At 47.8% G+C, this 24,826-nt stretch overlaps 1 protein-coding gene across 1 annotated transcript in view; it reads left to right on the forward strand.

Annotated features, from left to right (window-relative positions):
• Positions 1-5,637: 5,637 nt before the first annotated feature.
• Positions 5,638-24,826, forward strand: part of anks6 (ankyrin repeat and sterile alpha motif domain containing 6) — a gene marked incomplete at its 3' end in the record, with an annotated part of 85,762 nt that continues 66,573 nt past the window's right edge. Inside the window, exons 1-5 of the mRNA XM_079259579.1 lie at positions 5,638-6,141; positions 13,092-13,304; positions 13,372-13,564; positions 13,644-13,794; positions 14,672-14,716. Of these exons, the coding sequence (XP_079115705.1) occupies positions 5,813-6,141; positions 13,092-13,304; positions 13,372-13,564; positions 13,644-13,794; positions 14,672-14,716 (931 nt within the window). The 5' untranslated portion in view covers positions 5,638-5,812. The remainder of the gene's footprint in view (positions 6,142-13,091; positions 13,305-13,371; positions 13,565-13,643; positions 13,795-14,671; positions 14,717-24,826) is intronic.

Genomic DNA, 24,826 nt, shown 5'->3' on the forward strand with positions numbered 1-24,826 from the left:
TTTGATGGTCATCTTGGTCGCACCACCATGGCTGAACATGTCATTGTTACAGAAAATGCCAAACCCATTAACCTTCCACCCTACCGCACATCACCTGTAAAGAAACGCATTATTGAGGAACAAGTGCAGAAAATGCTACAGGATGAGATCATTGAACCAGCATCAGGACCATGGGTCCTGATGACCCAGTGGTCATTGTTACCAAACCCCCACGTGAACCATGGTTTTGTGTTGACTTTCGTGGCCTAAATCAGCTAACTGTAAAAGACTCTTATCCTATACCACGTGTAGACGAGTCGTTAGACTTTCTGTCCAGTTTCTCACCACATTGGACCGAGCTAGAGGGTACTGGCAGGTCCCAATAGCAGAGGAATCGAAACCTAAAACTGCGTTTATCACACATTGTGGTCTCTTTCAGTTCAAAGTCCTCCCCTTCGGGCTATGCAATGCCCCAGCAACTTTTCAGAGGCTTATGAACAATGTTCTTGTCGGTCTCATCTATAAGTCATGTGCTGTATATCTAGATGACATTGTTGTTGCGTCACCTACTTTCGAACAGCACCTGGCAGACCTGAAAGAAGTCCTGGACCGGCTTAAGCTGGCAGGCCTTTCCCTGAAGCTAAGCAAATGTCAGTTCTGCCTCAGTGACCTCACCTTCCTTGGTTAACGTGTCCCCCCATCAGGGGTACATCCTGACCCTGACAAAGTTAGGGCTGTGACAGACTTCCCCACCCCAACCTCTGTGAAACACGTGTGACAGTTTCTCAGCCTAACAGGCTATTATCGTCGTTTTGTACAGGACTATGCACGACATGCTGAACCCCTCTTCAGCCTCACAAAAAAGGATGCCTCCTTTAACTGGGACAGCAAATGTCAGGCAGCCATGGACCACCTGAAAAACTCCATCACCTCGGCCCCTGTCCTCAAACTCCCAGATTTCACACGCTCTTCCTTCATTCACACAGATGCATGTGATGCTGGGCTTGGAGCAGCGTTAATGCAGAGAGATGAGGATGGCAGAGACGTTGCTGTGGCATATGCTAGTTGAGCCCTGCATAAATCTGAAAAACCTTACTCTACTCCGGAGAAGGAGTGCCTGGCAGTTATCTGGGCCCTGGAGCACTTCAGGCCATATGTTGAAGGTCTTCATGTAACCATCTTCACCGACCACAGCAGCCTCAGGTGGCTGATGTCACGCCCTAACCCTTCTGGCAGATTAGCTCGCTGGTCCCTCCGCCTCCAAGACTTTGACTTTGATGTGGTACACAAGCCTGGTGAAAAAAACAAGGTGCCCGATGCCCTCCCCCGCAACCCCCTCCCCATGGTGGACACTCCTGTTGACCTTTTACCCCCCTATGCTGTGATTGCTAGCATGGATCTCCGCACTCTACCCCCAGTGGCAATGTCAAACCGCCCACAGATCCGGCAGTTGCAACTTGAGGACCCGGTCACTGCTGCGTCAAACGGAAGATGTACAACAAACTACAGATGAGAACCACAATGTCTGTCAATACACTAGTCTGGATGGTCTCCTCTACTTCAACAATCCCAGAACACGGTGTGGCTTACATCCTTTAAAACAGCTGAAACTCTTTGCCCCTACTACCTTGCGCTGTTCTCTTCTCAAATATTACCATGATCACCCCACAGCTGGTCTTTTGGGCATTGCAAAGACTTTGGCACGCCTAAGACTCAGATTCTTCTGGCCAAACATGTCCTGCGATGTGAAAAAGTATGTGGTCTCGTGATGGCGTGCCAGACTTCCAAACCTTGCCAAAGAAAGACAGCTGGTTTCATGGTCTGAGCTGAAGGCGTTAATCGCACACTGAAAACAGCCATCAGAACATATGTAGAGGACAAACACACATCCTGGGACAGATTTCTCCCTCAAATCTGTTTTGCTCTACGAACTGCCCCCCATGAGAGTACAGGTCTTAGCCCCTCTATGACGCTGCATGGACGTGAGTTGATGACTCCGCTCGACCTCATCACGTAACCTTCCTCGGACGGCGTGGATGATCCAGAAATCCCCTATTCAGTGAACTTGAGGGCCTCACTTCAGGAAGCCCATGATCCCGCTCGTGCAGTGTTGTCTGCCAGTCATAAACGTCAAAAACATTACTACGATCTGAGACGCCGTGACATAGCTTACAAGACGGAGATCTTGTCAGGGTTAAATCCCACCCCAGGTCGGATGCACACACTAATTTCACGGCTAAGTTGGGTTCCCCTTCACACTGGACCCTACCACGTCACATGGAAGTTGTCTAATGTGAACTATTGCCTTGCTAGAGTGGACACAGGAGAGGAGGTTGGAGTGTTTCATGTGGTGAACATGTTGCCGTTCTGTACATGGAACACAGTTTCAGACACCAGACGCACTACTGGAGGTGCGTTGCAGACAACACCAGATAGGGTTTGGGGGGAAACGGTCTCGACCACTACCCCAGAGCATCTGGACTCGAGCAGTTTGAGCGTTGCCAGTGAGACTGCTGACAGAAACCCTGATCACACTGACTCCGACCCGCTTGTGTTGCTTCAAGACCATCCACATTGCTCAGTCCAGTCAGAACGCACGTCAGCATGACGACACAAATCCTCTCACGGACTTCTACAACCTTAGACAAAGAAGAATCCCAGAATCACTTCTGATTGCTCAACAAATAAGTGGACCAACCCTCATCACACATAGAAACTTGACCTGACTTGATGTTCATGGGTTGACACTGTTTAGGATGATGTGACTGTGGTTCATGTTCTCAGTACAGCTCATATCTCATTACGTCATGTTGCTCTTTGTTTTGTTCATTAACCTGAAGAAAAAAATTGGATTTGTCAACGTGCTTAGTTTATTGACAGAGCTCTCTTTTGTTCTTGGTTATTTTGATATGAGGGAATTTCACTGTGTGGGACACTGTCATGTACGTCAGATGTTTGTTTTATGAGTTACCCTGTTGGTTGGAATATCTTTAGATGCTTCAACATGTCTGGAGGCACTCTGCAATCAGTCTGTTCCTCAGTAGTCTACGGCTGGGGACACCCTTTTTTTCACCAGGGGGGTCATGTAGAAGGTCGTAAATGTGGAATGACCCTTTCAGAACACTTTACCTGTCCACTACTGGTGATGTCATCGGACAGCGCCTAGCAGATTGGGACGTGGAGAATGGATGGACATTTCCTCTAGAAGAACACTCGTTTTGGTTCCCGATCTCATGGTAATGGGCGGGTTGTGTAGCTTCTGTGTTATTCATGTACGATAAGGCAGTAGCCGTCCAACCGGGCTTTATAAGGTTGGTAAGTTCAATAAACAAGGAGCACTGTGGAAATCCAGTACCAGTGTGTTTGTGAGTTACTTATCATCACGTTTTTGCTATGTAGCTACCAGGTTAGCTTGCCACCCACACACAACCCGTCACCATTACAAGTTGCACCTGTGTTCCCTTGTATTTAATCCCTGTGTGTTGTCAGCTTCCTTGTATAGTCTTGTCTTCCCTGTAGCAGGCTTTCTTCACCCTGCTCTTATCAAGTATTCCTGCTCAATGTTTGTGAGTATGAAAAGAACTTTTGAATAGAACCTAATCCTGCGTTTGTGTCTACTCAACACCAAGCCGAGACTGACAGAATCCTGACTGGAACTCTTCAGATTGTTTCTGCTCAGACAGGAACATAGTTGGGTTGAAACTGTTTTCTCCAGAATTTTAGACCAGAAGGGGAGATTAGATATTGGTCTATAATTAGCTAAAACTCCTGGATCCAGAGTTGGTTTTTAAGCATGTAGAACTGATTGTCAGTCAGTGTTGCTTCTGAAGTGGACAGTTCCATTTCACAGAAGTCTGGTTGACTTGGAGTTACATCGTGTTGTTTAAGTGTTCAATTTATTTATTTATTTTTTTTAGCAGTATATATATATATATGTGTGTGTGTGTGTATATATATATATATATATATATATATATATATATATATATATATATGTGTGTGTGTGTGTGTGTGTGTATATATATATATATATTATATATATATATATATATATATATATATATATATATATATATATATATAGATGTGTGTGTATATATATATATATATATATATATATATATATATATACACACACACACATATATATATATATATATATATATATATATATATGTGTGTGTATATATATATATATATGTGTGTGTATATATATATATATATATATATATATATATATATATATATATATATATATATATAATGTATGTATGTATATAATTGTTTTGTCTCGTGAGTGTTTATGGGTATGTGTATGTATATATGTGTGAACATATATATGTAGATGTGTACATTTGTATGTGGTGTACACATCTATATTAGTTAATTGTTTTGTATTTAGTTATTTTTGTCTTTTAAAAAAAGAAAAAAAAACCTAACAATTAAAGGATGAATTTAACAAGAAGGGCATGAATAAATGAGCTATCTTCATCCTGATACTTTTCTTTTACCTGTTGATTTAATTTTTATTTATTTTTCATATCGGTCAATCAGCATAGCTGTGGACATCAACGCCATGTCTCCTGATGACTCCATGATTGTCCCCAGTGGCAACATGTACAGATACAGGACCACCAGACTTCTGGGTCTTGTTAATAAGGTCAGGTGGTCTACTGTGCCGAAGATCCAGCAGAACCAGGACAGAAAGTTCTGCCAGTTAAAGTTTAGGACACTTTACAGACAATTCATGGTTAAATAGAAACACTTTTTTAAACTATCAATCATTTTCCACCTCGAGCAAAAGAAAATCATTTGAATATCGTTGATCCATTCAAGGTATTTTTATACGATAATTTCAGTGTTGGTAGGAAACCGTGCTCTTTCTGCTGTGCTGCCATGGAAACGGTGGAGCATCTCTTTCATTCATGTGAAAACCTGTTAAAATAGTTACTGTCCTCCTTTGACTGTTAATTATTAGATTTGGTCTGAAAATAAATTCACTGAATTTGGAAATAATAAACAGGATTATGTTTGGCAGAAACCTTATTCACAAATGTAGATTTTTCGGAAATTTACCCAAACCTTGGAGCTTTTCAAAAGGAATTGGTGTTACTGTAAAATATTGCAAATCACGAAAAGCCCACTTGGTGTTATTAAAGAAGCTTCTGGAATAGCAGGAAGAATCGTACCATCTTATTGTTAGGGTTAGGGTTATGTATGTGACTGGTATACATATCCCTTTGTATCTGAAAAGCCAAACTTTGCTGGTATTTTGGTTCTACTTTGTTAAATATTTTTCATTCATCCATCTTCTTCTTACTGCTCAGCTGCATGAGCTTTGCTGGACATGTTGGTGTGAAATGCTCTGCTGTGGTCACTTTGCATTAAAAGAATAAAAGCTATCCACAGTTATGTTTTTTTCTTTTTTTTTTTAATCTCCGGGAGAAAAGAAAACTTTCTAATTTCCCCCGTAAACCCTAAAACTGAAAGTCAGTTTTAAAGAAAGGTGTTTACATGTTCACGCGAAGGTGTTTTAATATTTAAATTCTTTATTTTTCATTTCTTTACAAACGCGACATTTATTTTGAAAGTTGGAAGCGGAAGTTGCGTGTTACGTTGTCGACGTCTTGACGGAAGACGCGAAGCTCTGGCGTGAAACAGAACCGGACCGGACCGGACCGAGCGGCTGCCAGAACCGGGTTTAGATGGAAAAGAGTAATTCTGGACGAGGGGTTGGGATTAAAACCGGACCGAACCGAATCCGAATCACAGAAAACTTTTCACCCGGTGCTACAAACTGGACCAGAACCGCAAATAAAACCCAGATGAAGACATGAACTTCGGAGTCTCCGCCAAGTCGCTGCTGCTGCTCCGGGCCTGCGATGAGGGCGACTGCGAGGCCGCCCGGGGGCTCCTGGAGCCCGGGGCCCCCAGAGAGTCCGGCCGGCAGAGCAGGCTGCTGGCCGAGCCTGGTTCGGAGGGCCCCACCGCGGACCTGCGGACTCTGGTTCCGGTGGACTGTACGGACGAGGAGGGGAACACCGGCCTGCAGTTCGCCTCGGCCAGCGGACACGAGAGCCTGGTCCGCTTCCTGCTGCGGAAAGGGGCCTCGGTGGACAGCCGGAACAGCTGCGGCTGGACCCCCCTGATGCAGGCCGCGAGGTGAGCGGAACCTAGGGATGTTGGCCAGAACCGACCCGACCTGACCTGACATGACTCGACCCGAACCGGACCGACCCGTCCTGACCCGACTCGTCCCGACCCGTCCCGACTTGTTCCGACTCGTCCTGACATGACTCGTCCCGACCCGTCCTGACTTGTTCCGACTCGCCCTGACCCGACTCGTCCCGACCCGACCCGACCCGACTCGACCTGACCCGTCCCGACCCGACCCGACCCGTCCCGTCCCGACCCGACTCGACCAGTCCCTACTGGTCCCGACTTGTCCCGACCCGACCCGACTCGACCCGACCCGTCCCGACCCGACTCGTCCCGACCCGACCCGTCCCGACCCAACTTGTCCCGTCCCGACCCGACTCATCCTGTCCCGACCCGACCCGACTCGACCCGACTCGACCAGTCCCTACTGGTCCCGACTTGTCCCGACCCGACCCGACTCGACCCGACCCGACTCGTCCCGACCCGACCCGTCCTGACCCGACTTGTCCCGTCCCGACCCGACTCATCCTGTCCCGACCCGACCCGTCCCGACCCGACTCGACCAGTCCCTACTGGTCCCGACTTGTCCCGACCCGACCCGACCCGTCCCGACCCGACTCGTCCCAACCCGACTCGACCCGACCCGTCCCGACCCGACTCGTCCCGACCCGACCCGTCCCGACCCGACTTGTCCCGTCCCGACCCGACTCATCCTGTCCCGACCCGACCCGTCCCATCCCGACCCGACTCGACCAGTCCCTACTGGTCCCGACTTGTCCCGACCCGACCCGACTCGACCCGACCCGTCCCGACCCGACTTGTCCCGTCCCGACCCGACCCGACTCGTCCCAACCCGACCCGACCCGTCCCGACCCGACTCGACCCGACCCGACTTGTCCCGTCCCGACCCGACTCGACCCGACCCGACTTGTCCCGTCCCGACCCGACTCGTCCCAACCCGACTCGACCCGACCCGTCCCGACCCGACTCGTCCCAACCCGACCCGACCCGTCCCGACCCGACTCGACCCGACCCGACTTGTCCCGTCCCGACCCGACCCGTCCCGACCCGTCCCGACCCGACTCGTCCCAACCCGACTCGACCCGACCCGTCCCGACCCGACTCGTCCCGACCCGACCCGTCCCGACCCGACTTGTCCCGTCCCGACCCGACTCATCCTGTCCCGACCCGACCCGTCCCATCCCGACCCGACTCGACCAGTCCCTACTGGTCCCGACTTGTCCCGACCCGACCCGACCCGTCCCGACCCGACTCGTCCCGACCCGACCCGTCCCGACCCGACCCGACCCGACTCGTCCCGACCCGACTCGACCAGTCCCTACCGGTCCCGACCCGACTCGTCCCGTCCCGACCCGACTCGACTTGTCCCGTCCCGACCCGACCTGTCCCCCGGCCATTTTCCTCAGAGCAGAAACATTCTTCATGGCGCCGCCCCCCCCCCCCCCCCCCCCCCCCATGTTTCACGACTCATCCCGACGTTTTCATCATGTTTCACGACTCATCCCGACGTTTTCATCATGTTTCACGTCTCATCCCCACGTTTTCATCATGTTTCACGTCTCATCCCGACGTTTTCATCATGTTTCACGACTCATCCCGACGTTTTCATCATGTTTCACGACTCATCCCGACGTTTTCATCATGTTTCACGTCTCATCCCGACGTTTTCATCATGTTTCACGTCTCATCCCGACGTTTTCATCATGTTTCACGTCTCATCCCGACGTTTTCATCATGTTTCACGTCTCATCCCCACGTTTTCATCATGTTTCACGTCTCATCCCGACGTTTTCATCATGTTTCACGTCTCATCCCGACGTTTTCATCATGTTTCACGTCTCATCCCGACGTTTTCATCATGTTTCACGACTCATCCTGACGTTTTCATCATGTTTCACGTCTCATCCCGACGTTTTCATCATGTTTCACGTCTCATCCCGACGTTTTCATCATGTTTCACGTCTCATCCCGACGTTTTCATCATGTTTCACGACTCATCCCGACGTTTTCATCATGTTTCACGACTCATCCCGACGTTTTCATCATGTTTCACGACTCATCCCGACGTTTTCATCATGTTTCACGTCTCATCCCCACGTTTTCATCATGTTTCACGTCTCATCCCGACGTTTTCATCATGTTTCACGTCTCATCCCGACGTTTTCATCATGTTTCACGACTCATCCCGACGTTTTCATCATGTTTCACGACTCATCCCGACGTTTTCATCATGTTTCACGTCTCATCCCGACGTTTTCATCATGTTTCACGTCTCATCCCGACGTTTTCATCATGTTTCACGTCTCATCCCGACGTTTTCATCATGTTTCACGTCTCATCCCCACGTTTTCATCATGTTTCACGTCTCATCCCGACGTTTTCATCATGTTTCACGTCTCATCCCGACGTTTTCATCATGTTTCACGTCTCATCCCGACGTTTTCATCATGTTTCACGACTCATCCTGACGTTTTCATCATGTTTCACGTCTCATCCCGACGTTTTCATCATGTTTCACGTCTCATCCCGACGTTTTCATCATGTTTCACGTCTCATCCCGACGTTTTCATCATGTTTCACGTCTCATCCCGACGTTTTCATCATGTTTCACGTCTCATCCCGACGTTTTCATCATGTTTCACGTCTCATCCCGACGTTTTCATCATGTTTCACGTCTCATCCCGACGTTTTCATCATGTTTCACGACTCATCCTGACGTTTTCATCATGTTTCACGACTCATCCCGACGTTTTCATCATGTTTCACGTCTCATCCCCACGTTTTCATCATGTTTCACGTCTCATCCCGACGTTTTCATCATGTTTCACGACTCATCCCGACGTTTTCATCATGTTTCACGACTCATCCCGACGTTTTCATCATGTTTCACGTCTCATCCCGACGTTTTCATCATGTTTCACGTCTCATCCCGACGTTTTCATCATGTTTCACGTCTCATCCCGACGTTTTCATCATGTTTCACGACTCATCCCCACGTTTTCATCATGTTTCACGTCTCATCCCGACGTTTTCATCATGTTTCACGACTCATCCCGACGTTTTCATCATGTTTCACGACTCATCCCGACGTTTTCATCATGTTTCACGTCTCATCCCGACGTTTTCATCATGTTTCACGTCTCATCCCGACGTTTTCATCATGTTTCACGTCTCATCCCCACGTTTTCATCATGTTTCACGTCTCATCCCGACGTTTTCATCATGTTTCACGACTCATCCCGACGTTTTCATCATGTTTCACGACTCATCCCGACGTTTTCATCATGTTTCACGTCTCATCCCGACGTTTTCATCATGTTTCACGTCTCATCCCGACGTTTTCATCATGTTTCACGACTCATCCCGACGTTTTCATCATGTTTCACGACTCATCCCCACGTTTTCATCATGTTTCACGTCTCATCCCGACGTTTTCATCATGTTTCACGACTCATCCCGACGTTTTCATCATGTTTCACGTCTCATCCCGACGTTTTCATCATGTTTCACGACTCATCCCGACGTTTTCATCATGTTTCACGACTCATCCCGACGTTTTCATCATGTTTCACGTCTCATCCCGACGTTTTCATCATGTTTCACGACTCATCCCGACGTTTTCATCATGTTTCACGTCTCATCCCCACGTTTTCATCATGTTTCACGTCTCATCCCGACGTTTTCATCATGTTTCACGACTCATCCCGACGTTTTCATCATGTTTCACGTCTCATCCCGACGTTTTCATCATGTTTCACGTCTCATCCCGACGTTTTCATCATGTTTCACGTCTCATCCCGACGTTTTCATCATGTTTCACGACTCATCCCGACGTTTTCATCATGTTTCACGACTCATCCCCACGTTTTCATCATGTTTCACGACTCATCCCGACGTTTTCATCATGTTTCCTGACTCATCCCGACGTTTTCATCATGTTTCACGTCTCATCCCGACGTTTTCATCATGTTTCACGACTCATCCCGACGTTTTCATCATGTTTCACGTCTCATCCCCACGTTTTCATCATGTTTCACGACTCATCCCGACGTTTTCATCATGTTTCACGTCTCATCCCGACGTTTTCATCATGTTTCACGACTCATCCCGACGTTTTCATCATGTTTCACGTCTCATCCCCACGTTTTCATCATGTTTCACGTCTCATCCCGACGTTTTCATCATGTTTCACGTCTCATCCCCACGTTTTCATCATGTTTCACGACTCATCCCGACGTTTTCATCATGTTTCCTGACTCATCCCGACGTTTTCATCATGTTTCACGACTCATCCCGACGTTTTCATCATGTTTCACGTCTCATCCCCACGTTTTCATCATGTTTCACGACTCATCCCGACGTTTTCATCATGTTTCACGTCTCATCCCGACGTTTTCATCATGTTTCACGACTCATCCCGACGTTTTCATCATGTTTCACGTCTCATCCCCACGTTTTCATCATGTTTCACGACTCATCCCGACGTTTTCATCATGTTTCACGACTCATCCCGACGTTTTCATCATGTTTCACGTCTCATCCCGACGTTTTCATCATGTTTCACGACTCATCCCGACGTTTTCATCATGTTTCACGACTCATCCCGACGTTTTCATCATGTTTCACGTCTCATCCCGACGTTTTCATCATGTTTCACGTCTCATCCCGACGTTTTCATCATGTTTCACGACTCATCCCGACGTTTTCATCATGTTTCACGTCTCATCCCCACGTTTTCATCATGTTTCACGACTCATCCCGACGTTTTCATCATGTTTCACGACTCATCCCGACGTTTTCATCATGTTTCACGACTCATCCCGACGTTTTCATCATGTTTCACGTCTCATCCCGACGTTTTCATCATGTTTCACGTCTCATCCCGACGTTTTCATCATGTTTCACGTCTCATCCCGACGTTTTCATCATGTTTCACGACTCATCCCGACGTTTTCATCATGTTTCACGACTCATCCCGACGTTTTCATCATGTTTCACGTCTCATCCCGACGTTTTCATCATGTTTCACGACTCATCCCGACGTTTTCATCATGTTTCACGACTCATCCCGACGTTTTCATCATGTTTCACGTCTCATCCCCACGTTTTCATCATGTTTCACGTCTCATCCCGACGTTTTCATCATGTTTCACGACTCATCCCGACGTTTTCATCATGTTTCACGACTCATCCCGACGTTTTCATCATGTTTCACGTCTCATCCCGACGTTTTCATCATGTTTCACGTCTCATCCCGACGTTTTCATCATGTTTCACGACTCATCCCGACGTTTTCATCATGTTTCACGACTCATCCCGACGTTTTCATCATGTTTCACGACTCATCCCGACGTTTTCATCATGTTTCACGACTCATCCCGACGTTTTCATCATGTTTCACGTCTCATCCCCACGTTTTCATCATGTTTCACGTCTCATCCCGACGTTTTCATCATGTTTCACGACTCATCCCGACGTTTTCATCATGTTTCACGTCTCATCCCGACGTTTTCATCATGTTTCACGTCTCATCCCGACGTTTTCATCATGTTTCACGACTCATCCCGACGTTTTCATCATGTTTCACGACTCATCCCGACGTTTTCATCATGTTTCACGTCTCATCCCGACGTTTTCATCATGTTTCACGTCTCATCCCGACGTTTTCATCATGTTTCACGACTCATCCCGACGTTTTCATCATGTTTCATGAAGAAGGATAAAAACGACACTGAGATGACAACAACCTGTTTCTTTACATCCTGAACCTTCTGACTAACAGGAAAATGAAACGTTTCCACGGCGATGAAGCTGAAAACGGTGCGATGAAGAGTCCAGCTGTTTAACACGGTGCTTTTAATCTGAAAGCGTTACTGTGTTTTGTTGGTTCTCTGTTGCAAAAGATGAACATTTAATTTCATGCCGTTATTTATTCAGTTTATTTGTGTTATTTTTCCCAAAGTCGGTCAGAAGACTCAGGAAACATTGACATCAGTGGGCGTTTTACCATTTGACAGAAAGAATCCAAGGACGAAACAGAAATTCGGTCTCATGACAACCCTTGTTCTCACGGGTTCCAACTGGCTTTAAAACTGGGCCAGGTAATGTTGGGGAGCTGCCAGGTGTTGCTAGGCAACAGCAGCAGGGATCTCCTTCCATCTGGGGGAACTATGGCCGTATGACGTTCCACAGGTAAATACCTGCTGCAGCGTCTGGAGTTTATTCTGAGCTTTCTCCTCCACCTGACGCTGCTTTTATTGACTCTATTCTTTATTCTGGATTCTTTATCCTGATTCCTGCAGGTGATAAAATGAGTTAGTTGTGTCGGAGTCCGTTGTTGGGACTGTAAGCTAGTCTGTTGTCGGTTCCACCTCGCTCTTTTTATATCCAAACCGCAGAAATCTCATCTTTTAGGAACAAGGCCATCAGTTTGGGTTGGCTGCTCATCTTTTAGTGAATTATCCTCTGAAACGCGTCTGCTGCCGTCTTCATGTTCATGTATTGCAGCGTGCCGTAAAGTGTCTTGATGTAAAAATATTGCAGTAAAGCGGCTGATGGTGGCGTAAACGATGGAGCCTCGAATGTAACGATTTCTGTCGTCCAGACGACATATATCGTCATATCCCCCAGCTCTAATATACAGTAACCTGAGGGGTCTAACTATATTTCTTATTGTTCAGAATGTATCGACTAGTATCAGGACAAAGAACCACTTCACCCAGAGGAACACGTGTCTGAGGAACATCATCTTCCGCTGTTTTAAATCACCATGGTCACATGGGGTGAATCACCATGGTTACCGGGGGTGAATTACATGGGGGGGGGGTGAAGAATCACCATGGTTACCGGGGGTGAATCCCCATGGTTACATGGGGCGGGTGAATCCCCATCCCCAGCACAGCGGCTTCCTTCAGTCGTGACTCTCTCTCCAGGTTTGGTCACCTGACCGTGGCCCACATCCTCTTGGAAAACGGGGCGGAGATAAATGGACGGAATCGGCTCGGCGCCAGTGTCCTGAGCATGGCGGCTCGAGGGGGACACGCACACATGGTGAAGCTCCTCCTGGAGGGCGGCGCCTATGTGGATGACTATGATCACCTGGCCGCTGCTGCGGAGGTGGTCTCCAATGGCAACAACAACAACAGGTGCAGGTGGTTGTGTTTCCAGAGTACGAGGCTGATGAGTTGCTGATGACGTTCCTTTGGTCCACAGTGCTGTAGGGTTTGGACCTGCCGATGCTCCAGGAGGAGGCAGAGACTTTATGGACATCACGCCACTGATGGCGGCGTCTCAGCATGGACACGAGCCGGCGGTCCGCCTGCTGCTGGAGTGGGGAGCGGATGTCAACTTCTCTCAGAAGACCACCGGCTGGGGGCCGCTTATGGTGGCCACGCTCAGCGGAAAGGTAGGGTTGTGCTGGTTTCATGTCAGGGTTCTGGTGGTCCCAGCTGGCTTCTGATCACGGTTCTGGTTCTGCTCCGCAGGTGGCTGTGGCCCAGCTGCTGGTCGAGCGAGGCGCTGACCCGGACCAGGTCAACGTTCTGTCCAAAACTGCTTTTGAACTGGCGCTGCAACTTAAACAGAGAGACATCAAAACGTACCTGGACAGCATCACCAGCGTCCGTCCTCAGACGGGTCAGCTTCCTGATCAATAACCGTTCAATGATCTGCAATGAAATGTTTGGCCGCGTTGCGCATGTCATCTCTCCCAGAATATACAAAAATGAGCAAAGAGGTGGAGCTGAGAGGGGTTCGATAAATGATTGACATCTAGCAAACTACCAGAGGTAGCTGATTGGTTTCCATGCAGACGTGATGTTTCCATGGTGACGTGATGTTTCCAATGTGATGGGATGTTTCCACAAAGACGTTATGTTTCCATGGTAATGAGGTTGTTTCCTTGCTGACGTGATGTTTCCATGGTGACGTGATGTTTCCATGTAGAAGTCATGTTTCCATGGTGACGTGATGTTTCCATAAAGACTCAATGTTTCCATGGTAACATGATGTTTCCATGCAGACGTGATGTTTCCATGGTGATGTGATGTTTCCATGTAGAAGTCATGTTTCCATGGTAACATGATGTTTCCATGCAGACGTGATGTTTCCATGGAGACGTGATGTTTCCATGTAGAAGTCATGTTTCCATGGTGACGTGATGTTTCCATAAAGACTCAATGTTTCCATGGTAACGTGATGTTTCCATGCAGACGTGATGTTTCCTTGCAGACGTGATGTTTCCATGGTAACATGATGTTTCCATGCAGACGTGATGTTTCCATGGTGATGTGATGTTTCCATGTAGAAGTCATGTTTCCATGGTAACATGATGTTTCCATGCAGACGTGATGTTTCCATGGTGATGTGATGTTTCCATGTAGAAGTCATGTTTCCATGGTAACATGATGTTTCCATAAAGATGGGATGTTTCCAGGCAGTAAAATGATTTTTTATGAGATGTTAAATACCAGGATGTTCCCTTTTCATTAAATCTTCTCTGGTTTCTTCACAGATGAAGAGAAGAAACGCCCAGACGTGTTCTCTGCTCTCAGACTAGGTGAGTTCTGACAGACTGACTCATTTTTCTTCATGTGTCCATGTGTCGTAATGTTTATATGTCATATCTACATAAATGTTATCATTACAACGTACTGTTTACATATTTATGTCTACATGTTTACTTGCTTTCCGAGGCCAAAGGCCTGTATTCGAAGCTGACTTTCCACTTATGGAAGTAACTCTAAAAACCACACACTTTTATATGAGAGAGCTCTGATCTTGATGGGAAATGCTGGTAGAATTAAAGAGTTTAACCAGTTTCTAGTGGCGCCTATCTAGATCCTGAATGTCTGGGTAAGAAGGGGTGTTGCCATCATCTGAGAAGTGAGGGGGTCAAATTACTTTGGGGTCTATTGAGTTATTAATGTGAATGCCCATGGGGCCATTTTTATTATTATTCCGCCGAACTTTGCCGCGCTACTCCTCCTGCGCCGTTCAGGTCACTTCAGTCATTTACTTCTCAAACCCTGCAGCTCCTTCAGGACATGCGTGCTACGACTTTTGTCGTTTCAAATCTTCGTAGTTTTTGAGATATTTAGCATTTTGTAAAAAATTAATTCGGCCTTGTGATTGGATGAAAGTCTTTCAAACCCACCGTGCATTGGACCTTGCAAAAATTCAGCTCTGTGATTGATTTTGGGGGTTTCAGAGCTCTGCACCGGTTTGCAGTGTCCAGTTCATCAAGGTCCCGTCCCCATCGTCTTTCCTGCAAAATGTTTGGCACGCTACTCCTCCTACACCTTTTGTCTCACTTCAACCATTCAGGTATCAAACTGTTCAGCTCATTCAGAAGATATGTTCTATGACTTTTGGTCTTTCTAACATTTAAACTTTTCAAGTTACTCACATTTTTGCCAAATGTTAAAATCCTCTCCAGTGATTGGACGAAACGGAATTCAGCTCAGCGATTGGTCCATTTTGTGCACCGGGACAGAGGTACACATACAAGGCATGGGTTCAAATGAAGCATTTAACATACAGCTCTATTGTTGTTTGTCGGTTGTTGCTGGTGTGATGGCGTGCAGTTCTGCAGACTGCTCAGTGTGAACTGTTGGTCTCAGCTGCACACTTCAAGGGGCAAAGGAATTTATTTGCAAATGTCCCAGTTAAATATGAAGGATTTGTTCCAACAATGCTTCCTGCAACATTTCAACACTTTGATAAATCTTAAACACATTAAAAAAAAATTCACACTGAACAATAAAGTCTTTCACATCTTTACTGGAGTTTAGTCCAACACTTTTCCCAAGGTAAGACTAAGAGTACCAGTGGCGTAGAGAGTCAGTCAGTGTGCCTTGATACACAAGGTCATGGGTTCAATCCTGATGTGGAGCAATTAGTAAATATGTCAGTTGTGCTGCTTTTTTTTTTCAATTTCTTATACTTATGCAATTTCATTTCAATCATTCAGCATAGTTCAATAAATTGGCATTCACATTTGCTATTATTTCAATAATAGCTGGTTCTAGTTTATCAATTGAATCTATCCTTAGCAGCTGAAGAAGCACAAAACCACTAACAGCGCAACACCAGGGAACCAACGTTACTTTCCTAAAACAATAAAATCTCAAAATTTGAAGTCAAAATCTAAAATCTAAAGCTGCCAAACTCTGGTTGAGATGACATAGAATCACCCTGGAGTGTCTACAGGGGGAGTATTCGAATTATTACATGCCAAACGACGACACTGAAAACAAAAAGTTCCGTAAAACACTGTTCCTCTTTAAAAATGTCAGCACTAAAATGACATGGAAGTGACGTGATAATTGGGTAATAAGCCTCATCATTTCATGTAATGGCAAAAAGTGACCCAACAATAAACACGTCAACATGTTTAAAAAGGCCCTGAGGCCCTGGAAACTGCCAAACAAAGGCTCCAACCATTGGCTGCGCGACTGAAGAGATGCACAAGAGAAGTTGAAGCCAGAAGAATAAACTGGCTGTTCCCAACTAACCCAGCTAAAGTGTACTCCCAGTGGCAGGGTAGTACTACACAAGCTGACCCACCAAGGCAGGAGATGGAACGATACTGGAAAGGCATGTGGGAGAAGGAGGCAGCACATAACAGTGAAGCACAGTGGTTCAAAGACCTCAGAGCAGACCACAGTTCCCTCCCTGAACAAGACCCAGTTACCATCACGGTGGCAGATATCCAGCATAGACTCTCAGGTATGAAGAACTGGTCAGCACCTGGCCCTGATATGATCCATTCCCACTGGCTAAAGAGACAGACTTCACTCCATGAACACCTGACAACACAAATAAACCAACTCCTGAGGGATGGGACTCATCCTGAATGGCTGACCAAGGGACGAACAGTCCTGATACTGAAAGGCCCCCACAAGGGATCAGTCCCATCCAACTACCGGCCAATAACCTGCCTCTCCACGACATGGAAGCTCCTGTCAGGCATCATAGCGGCTAAGGTAAGTGGGCACATGGATCAATACATGGCAGAGACACAGAAAGGCATTGGCAGAGGAACCAGAGGAGCCAAACATCAGCTGCTGGTTGACAGAACAGTCGCCTGAGACTGCAAAACCAGACACACAAACCAGTGCACCGCCTGGACTGACTACCGGAAAGCCTACGACTCGATGCTACACACATGGATCCTGGAATGTCTGAAGCTGTACAAGATCAATGGCAGCATGAGGACCTTCGTTCCAAATGACATCAAGCTGTACGCTAAGAGTGAGCAGGACATCGACTCACCGATCCACACCACCAGGATCTATGGCAGAAACATCGGAATGTCATTCGGACTGGAGAAATGTGGGCGGATGATAACAAAGAGAGGGAAGGTAATCCATACGGAGGGCATTGCACTCCCAGAGGGCAGGATAACAGATGTGGAGGAAAGCTACAAGTACCTGGGCATACCACAGGCGAATTAACAATTAACAGCTATGCCATGCCAGTGATCAGACACACTGCTGGGAAAATAAGCTGGCCAACGGAGGAAGCTCAGACCACGGATGTCAAAACACGGAATCTGCTCATCATGGAGGGTTCCACTGCAAGTCCAGTGTCCAGCGACTAGACACAAACGGTGTGTTCAGACCAAAGACGTTTTTGACGCTCAAAACGCTGAACACTCGACGCTGCTCACTAAACTATCACTTTTGTGTCCGACACCCAAAACGCTCCTGCCGCGTCTGCCGGTTGTCTGGAGCAAACGCTGCAGAAAAGAGAGGAGGGGGCGGAGCTTTCCTTCAGGTCAGTCTGAATGATGGCGGTGCAGTAGAGAGACGACATGGTTTCATTTAATAAATAAAGCTAGAGAACGTCGTCGTAGGGCAGTGATAGTCACTGTTAATGCAACAAGAGCCGCACTCAACAGAGAGGCCCCCCCTCCCAAAAAAAGTGTTGCCATGCTACGTATCCTGCTACGTTGGCAAATCAGTAACATTCAGCTTATCAGCAAGGAATGGTGATCCTAAATATTACACGGAGTAACGGCTTATGCAACAGTATATGGTGAAAATACAACAATGCCTCCAGAATGTGGGCGTTTCTTTTTCATTATATATACGGAGCTACCGACGGAGCAGCTCTGTGGTGGAGTTCGCTGCAGCTGAAATCAGCCAGAACTGGCAACTCTGACAGGGTCAGTTAGGGCCGTTAGGACAGCAGAGTTTCTGCAAACAGCCTGCAGCTCTTGTTAGTGGAGAGAACTGCAGCGTTGAGGATCATTATGACTTGTTTAGATGCATTTTCAGAAAGCCAGCGGCTGCTTCACGAGCCGCAAGGCAAGAGTCAGAGAGCCGCATGAGGAACGTTGTCGTAGGACGCCTCAGCCCCGGGTCTGGGTTCACCACAGGAATCGTAGACGTATTCCAGGAACTGCCAGCTGATCGCTCTGATTGGTTGACGCCCCGCATCAAGCGGCCCAAGTTCAGATTTTCCATCTCTGGCTTTTGACGTGTGTGTCGCTCAAAACGCGGCGCGAGAAAGCTCGACACCCCCTTGACGTACCTCCACATGGACTTTACATGTAAACCTGCCGCTCTTGACGTTCAAAATGCGTTTGGTCTGATTGCACTGTAAGCATGAGCATCAAGGCCACTATCCAAGGTGAAACATCCAAGCTCCATGATACATCAGGAAGAGGGCACCGAGGGATGAAGCACTTAGTGAACGTCTCAGACAATGGAGTCTGGAGGAACACGAGATGGAAGAACCATCATGGGAGGAAAAGCTTCTGCATGGGATGTACCACCGGCAGATCACCGAAGTGGCCGATATAAACAAGTCCTATCAATGGCTGGAGAGGGCTGGACTGAAGGACAACACAGAGGCAGGAATCATGGCAGCACAGGAGCAGGTCCAGATCTACCAGACCAGGCAGGATCCCAGGTCTACCATACCAGGCAGGATCCCAGGTCTACCATACCAGACAGGATCCCAGGTCTACCATACCAGACAGGATCCCAGGTCTACTATACCAGACAGGATCCCAGGTCTACCATACCAGACAGGATCCCAGGTCTACCATACCAGACAGGATCCCAGGTCTACCACACCAGACAGGATCCCAGGTCTACCATACCAGACAGGATCCCAGGTCTACCACACCAGGTAGGATCCCAGGTCTACCATACCAGACAGGATCCCAGGTCTACCATACCAGACAGGATCCCAGGTCTACCATACCAGGCAGGATCCCAGGTCTACCACACCAGACAGGATCCCAGGTCTACCACACCAGGCAGGATCCCAGGTCTACCATACCAGACAGGATCCCAGGTCTACCATACCAGACAGGATCCCAGGTCTACCATACCAGGCAGGACTCCAGATCCACCACACCAGACAGGATCCCAGGTCTACCATACCAGACAGGATCCCAGATCTACCACACCAGGCAGGATCCCAGGTCTACCATACCAGGCAGGATCCCAGGTCTACCATACCAGGCAGGATCCCAGGTCTACCATACCAGACAGGATCCCAGGTCTACCACACCAGGCAGGATCCCAGGTCTACCACACCAGGCAGGATCCAAGATCTACCATACCAGACAGGATCCCAGGTCTACCATACCAGACAGGATCCCAGGTCTACCACACCAGACAGGATCCCAGGTCTACCACACCAGGCAGGATCCAAGATCTACCATACCAGGCAGGACTCCAGATCCACCACACCAGACAGGATCCCAGGTCTACCACACCAGACAGGATCCCAGGTCTACCATACCAGACAGGATCCCAGGTCTACCATACCAGACAGGATCCCAGGTCTACCATACCAGACAGGATCCCAGGTCTACCATACCAGACAGGATCCCAGGTCTACCATACCAGACAGGATCCCAGGTCTACCACACCAGACAGGATCCCAGGTCTACCATACCAGACAGGATCCCAGGTCTACCACACCAGGTAGGATCCCAGGTCTACCATACCAGACAGGATCCCAGGTCTACCATACCAGACAGGATCCCAGGTCTACCATACCAGGCAGGATCCCAGGTCTACCATACCAGACAGGATCCCAGGTCTACCATACCAGACAGGATCCCAGGTCTACCATACCAGACAGGATCCCAGGTCTACCATACCAGACAGGATCCCAGGTCTACCACACCAGGCAGGATCCCAGGTCTACCATACCAGACAGGACTCCAGATCCACCACACCAGGCAGGATCCCAGGTCTACCACACCAGGCAGGATCCCAGGTCTACCACACCAGGCAGGACTCCAGATCCACCACACCAGGCAGGACTCCAGATCCACCACACCAGGCAGGATCCCAGGTCTACCACACCAGGTAGGATCCCAGGTCTACCACACCAGGCAGGATCCCAGGTCTACCATACCAGACAGGACTCCAGATCCACCACACCAGGCAGGATCCCAGGTCTACCACACCAGGCAGGATCCCAGGTCTACCACACCAGGCAGGACTCCAGATCCACCACACCAGGCAGGACTCCAGATCCACCACACCAGGCAGGATCCCAGGTCTACCATACCAGGCAGGATCCCAGGTCTACCATACCAGACAGGATCCCAGGTCTACCATACCAGGCAGGACTCCAGATCCACCACACCAGACAGGATCCCAGGTCTACCATACCAGACAGGATCCCAGATCTACCACACCAGGCAGGATCCCAGGTCTACCATACCAGACAGGACTCCAGATCCACCACACCAGGCAGGATCCCAGGTCTACCACACCAGGCAGGATCCCAGGTCTACCACACCAGGCAGGACTCCAGATCCACCACACCAGGCAGGACTCCAGATCCACCACACCAGGCAGGATCCCAGGTCTACCACACCAGGTAGGATCCCAGGTCTACCACACCAGGCAGGATCCCAGGTCTACCACACCAGACAGGATCCCAGGTCTACCACACCAGACAGGATCCCAGGTCTACCACACCAGGCAGGATCCCAGGTCTACCACACCAGACAGGATCCCAGGTCTACCACACCAGACAGGATCCCAGGTCTACCACACCAGGCAGGACTCCAGATCCACCACACCAGACAGGATCCCAGGTCTACCACACCAGGCAGGATCCCAGGTCTACCACACCAGGCAGGATCCCAGGTCTACCACACCAGACAGGATCCCAGGTCTACCATACCAGACAGGATCCCAGGTCTACCACACCAGACAGGATCCCAGGTCTACCACACCAGGTAGGATCCAAGATCTACCATACCAGACAGGATCCCAGGTCTACCATACCAGACAGGATCCCAGGTCTACCACACCAGACAGGATCCCAGGTCTACCACACCAGACAGGATCCCAGGTCTACCAGACCAGGCAGGATCCCAGGTCTACCATACCAGACAGGATCCCAGGTCTACCATACCAGACAGGATCCCAGGTCTACCATACCAGACAGGATCCCAGGTCTACCACACCAGGCAGGATCCCAGGTCTACCACACCAGGTAGGATCCCAGGTCTACCATACCAGACAGGATCCCAGGTCTACCACACCAGGCAGGATCCAAGATCTACCATACCAGACAGGATCCCAGGTCTACCACACCAGGTAGGATCCCAGGTCTACCATACCAGACAGGACTCCAGATCCACCACACCAGGTAGGATCCCAGGTCTACCATACCAGACAGGAGTCCAGGTCTACCACACCAGGCAGGATCCAAGATCTACCATACCAGACAGGATCCCAGGTCTACCACACCAGGTAGGATCCCAGGTCTACCATACCAGACAGGAGTCCAGATCCACCACACCAGGCAGGATCCCAGGTGCAGACAATGCAAAGGAGCCCCTGAAACAATCCAGCCCCTCACAGCAGGGTGCATGATACTTTCAGGCAAAGAATACATGGAGGCCATAACCAAGTAACTGGCATAGTGTACAGGAACATCCAGAATATGGACTGGAGACCCCTCAGTCCCAGTGGGAAACTCCCCCCAAGATGATGGAGAATGAGAGGGCTAAGATCCTCTGGGACTTCCAGATCCAGACAGATAAAATGGTGGTGGCCAACCAAGCGGACATAGTGATCATGGAGAAGCAGCAGAGGAAAGCCGAAGTGATCGATGGATCCATCCCCAATGATGGAAATATCAGGAAAAAGGAGAAACTGGAGAAGTACCAAGGCCTCAAAGAAGACCTGGAGAAGGTCTGGAGGGTGAAAGCAACAGTAGTATCCATAGTGATGGGAGCACTGGGGGCCGTGTCCCCCCCACTGGAGAAGTGGCTCCAACAGATACCTGGTGGAACATCAGACATCTCCTTCCAGAAGAGATCAGTCCTAGGAACAGCTGAGATACTGAGGAGGAGCCTCCCAGGACTCTGGTAGAGAACCCGAGCTGGAGAAATGTACAGCCACCCACCCTACCCTGGGGAGATTGGGGGGGGACTTTTTCCACGCACAAACATGTCCTCAAAGGCTGGAGATGCCCCAGAAAGAGCAGCTTATTGTTACTTAGAATAATATTATTCTAGTTAAAACACTTACAAAACAACTCCTGACAGCACAATTTAACCAAAAAGTGTTTCAGGTAATCTTTTCTTTTTTTTTCTTTTTCTTTCTTTATTCAGACTCTAGGTCCATTAAAAAAAAAAAAGACTAAACAAAACAAAAAAACAACAAAACAGACATACAAACATATTTAAAATAGATAAGAGTACCAGTGCTTCCACATAGCAGACTGGTATCTCATAGTACTGAAAGAAGGCTGGGCGAATATTCTTATAATCTCATTACAAGATCCATAAGGTCAGAAAGGTCAGGTCTCTGTCCCCGTTTACTCTACAAATCATAACAGTACTCTTTTTAGCATTATAATTTACATCAAAGTTTGAACCATAATGGAACAAATGGTGAGCAGCTCTTGAAAGCCAGCACTGCAGGGTGAGCCAATGGCCAAATCATCGAGATGGTTAATCAGTGCACTGCCAAGCATACAGCCAGTTTTGCATTTCCTTAACTGGTCTTAGAGATCATCCATATAAACATGAAAGAGACACAGTGATAAGAGTCCCCCTGACGAACGCCATTAATTGTCCCGAAAGGTGCAGAGACAGCTGTTCCCCATCCAACCCGCAGGCTCTGATTAGAGTCCCAATAGGACAGGATTCTTAAAAACACATCAGGCACTCCCCTCTGATGTCCTTTTGAAAATAATTTAAAATTATTAATACGGTCAAAAGCCTTTGAAGCATCAATAAAACCAATGAATACAGAGAGTTATGTCTTCTATATTTTCCCACCATCTCCTAAAGCACATAGATACATAAATCCGTACTATGATTAGTCTTAAAACTAAACTGATCATCAGAGGTGCATAGATATACCTGCAATCTGTCAAGTAGAATTCTCTCCAAGGTCTTCGACAACACACGAGCTAAAGCAATGGGCTGATAATTATCTCCCCACCCTGCCCACTTTATCCTTTAAGATAGGCACTAAGGTAACAGACAGCATGGAGTTTGGAAACACACCATGGTGCATACAAGCTGTAAAGCACATAGCAAGGAGACCTGCTGCTCTTGGACTTGCCGTTTTTCAGCAGACATTTCATCTGGACCACATGCTTTGTTGGCTAATTCTGAGATGGCCTGAAGGATTTCCTTAACTGTAATTTCCATGTTGTCAGAGTGGACAGTCTTACTCACTATGTAGGGATCGCTCTGAACACTGTTGAATAGTCCAGAGTAATTTTGCCTCCAGAGTCCAGCTATGTCATCACAACCAGAGGCCCCCTCTAAGGTGGAAAAGATGTGGAGTTTGTATTCAGAGATTTCACCTCCTTCCAAAAACCAGTAACATCTTTTGCAAGGATTTTTTCTGCCATGGAGTCTGGGCTGATTTGGTGTGCATGTTTGTTAACATGGCGAACTGCATATTTATAGAGTTAGTAAGCTTTTTAAAATCATGGGCAGGCCCTTCTCTGGGTCGTCCAGCATGGACCCAAGCCCTAAAAGCATTCTTAGCTTGAGTATGATCATTTGCCACATACTTGTTCCATCCGGGCTTAATCCTGGACCTATTGTCACTGTAAGCATAGAGTGGTATACTAGCATTATACAGAGCTCCAACAATATGTTCATACAAAGACCTTCATGGTGAGAGATTTTGTCCCAGTTCACATCAGTACATGAAACAGCATCAACTGGCAAATAAATTTCACTTAACAGGACATCAGTTCTTCCATTATATGATAGCTTGTTGTCTTTTGTAAGTTTAGACCAATCAAGTTTGTTCTTATGAGTGTTTTTTACCTCCTGGCAGAGCTTAGGGAGACTACCAAAGTCTAATGTATTTATAAGCGGAATGTGGTCAGATATTGATGCCTCATAAATAGTTTCTATAGAGCTTATGATGTCATGACCATCAGCAGAACTAATGCAATGATCAAGTCATGAAGTTGTATGCCAGGCCTAACTCACATATGAAAAACTATCTGCAGGTAATAACCTTTGAGTGGATAAAACGAACTTATTGTCATCACAAAATTGCAGCAAATTTTGGCAAATAAGGACCTCTTGTCTGATATATCAGCATTCAAGTCCCCTACTACATAGACACTGGTAGTTTGAATCTCAGAGATAAAGGAGTTGATAAAAGCAAGTCTATTCAAGGTAAATGTAATGGAGTAG

Source organism: Telmatherina bonti, assembly GCF_933228915.1.
Source record: "Telmatherina bonti genome assembly, chromosome: 20".
NCBI classification, from domain to species: Eukaryota; Metazoa; Chordata; class Actinopteri; order Atheriniformes; family Telmatherinidae; genus Telmatherina; species Telmatherina bonti.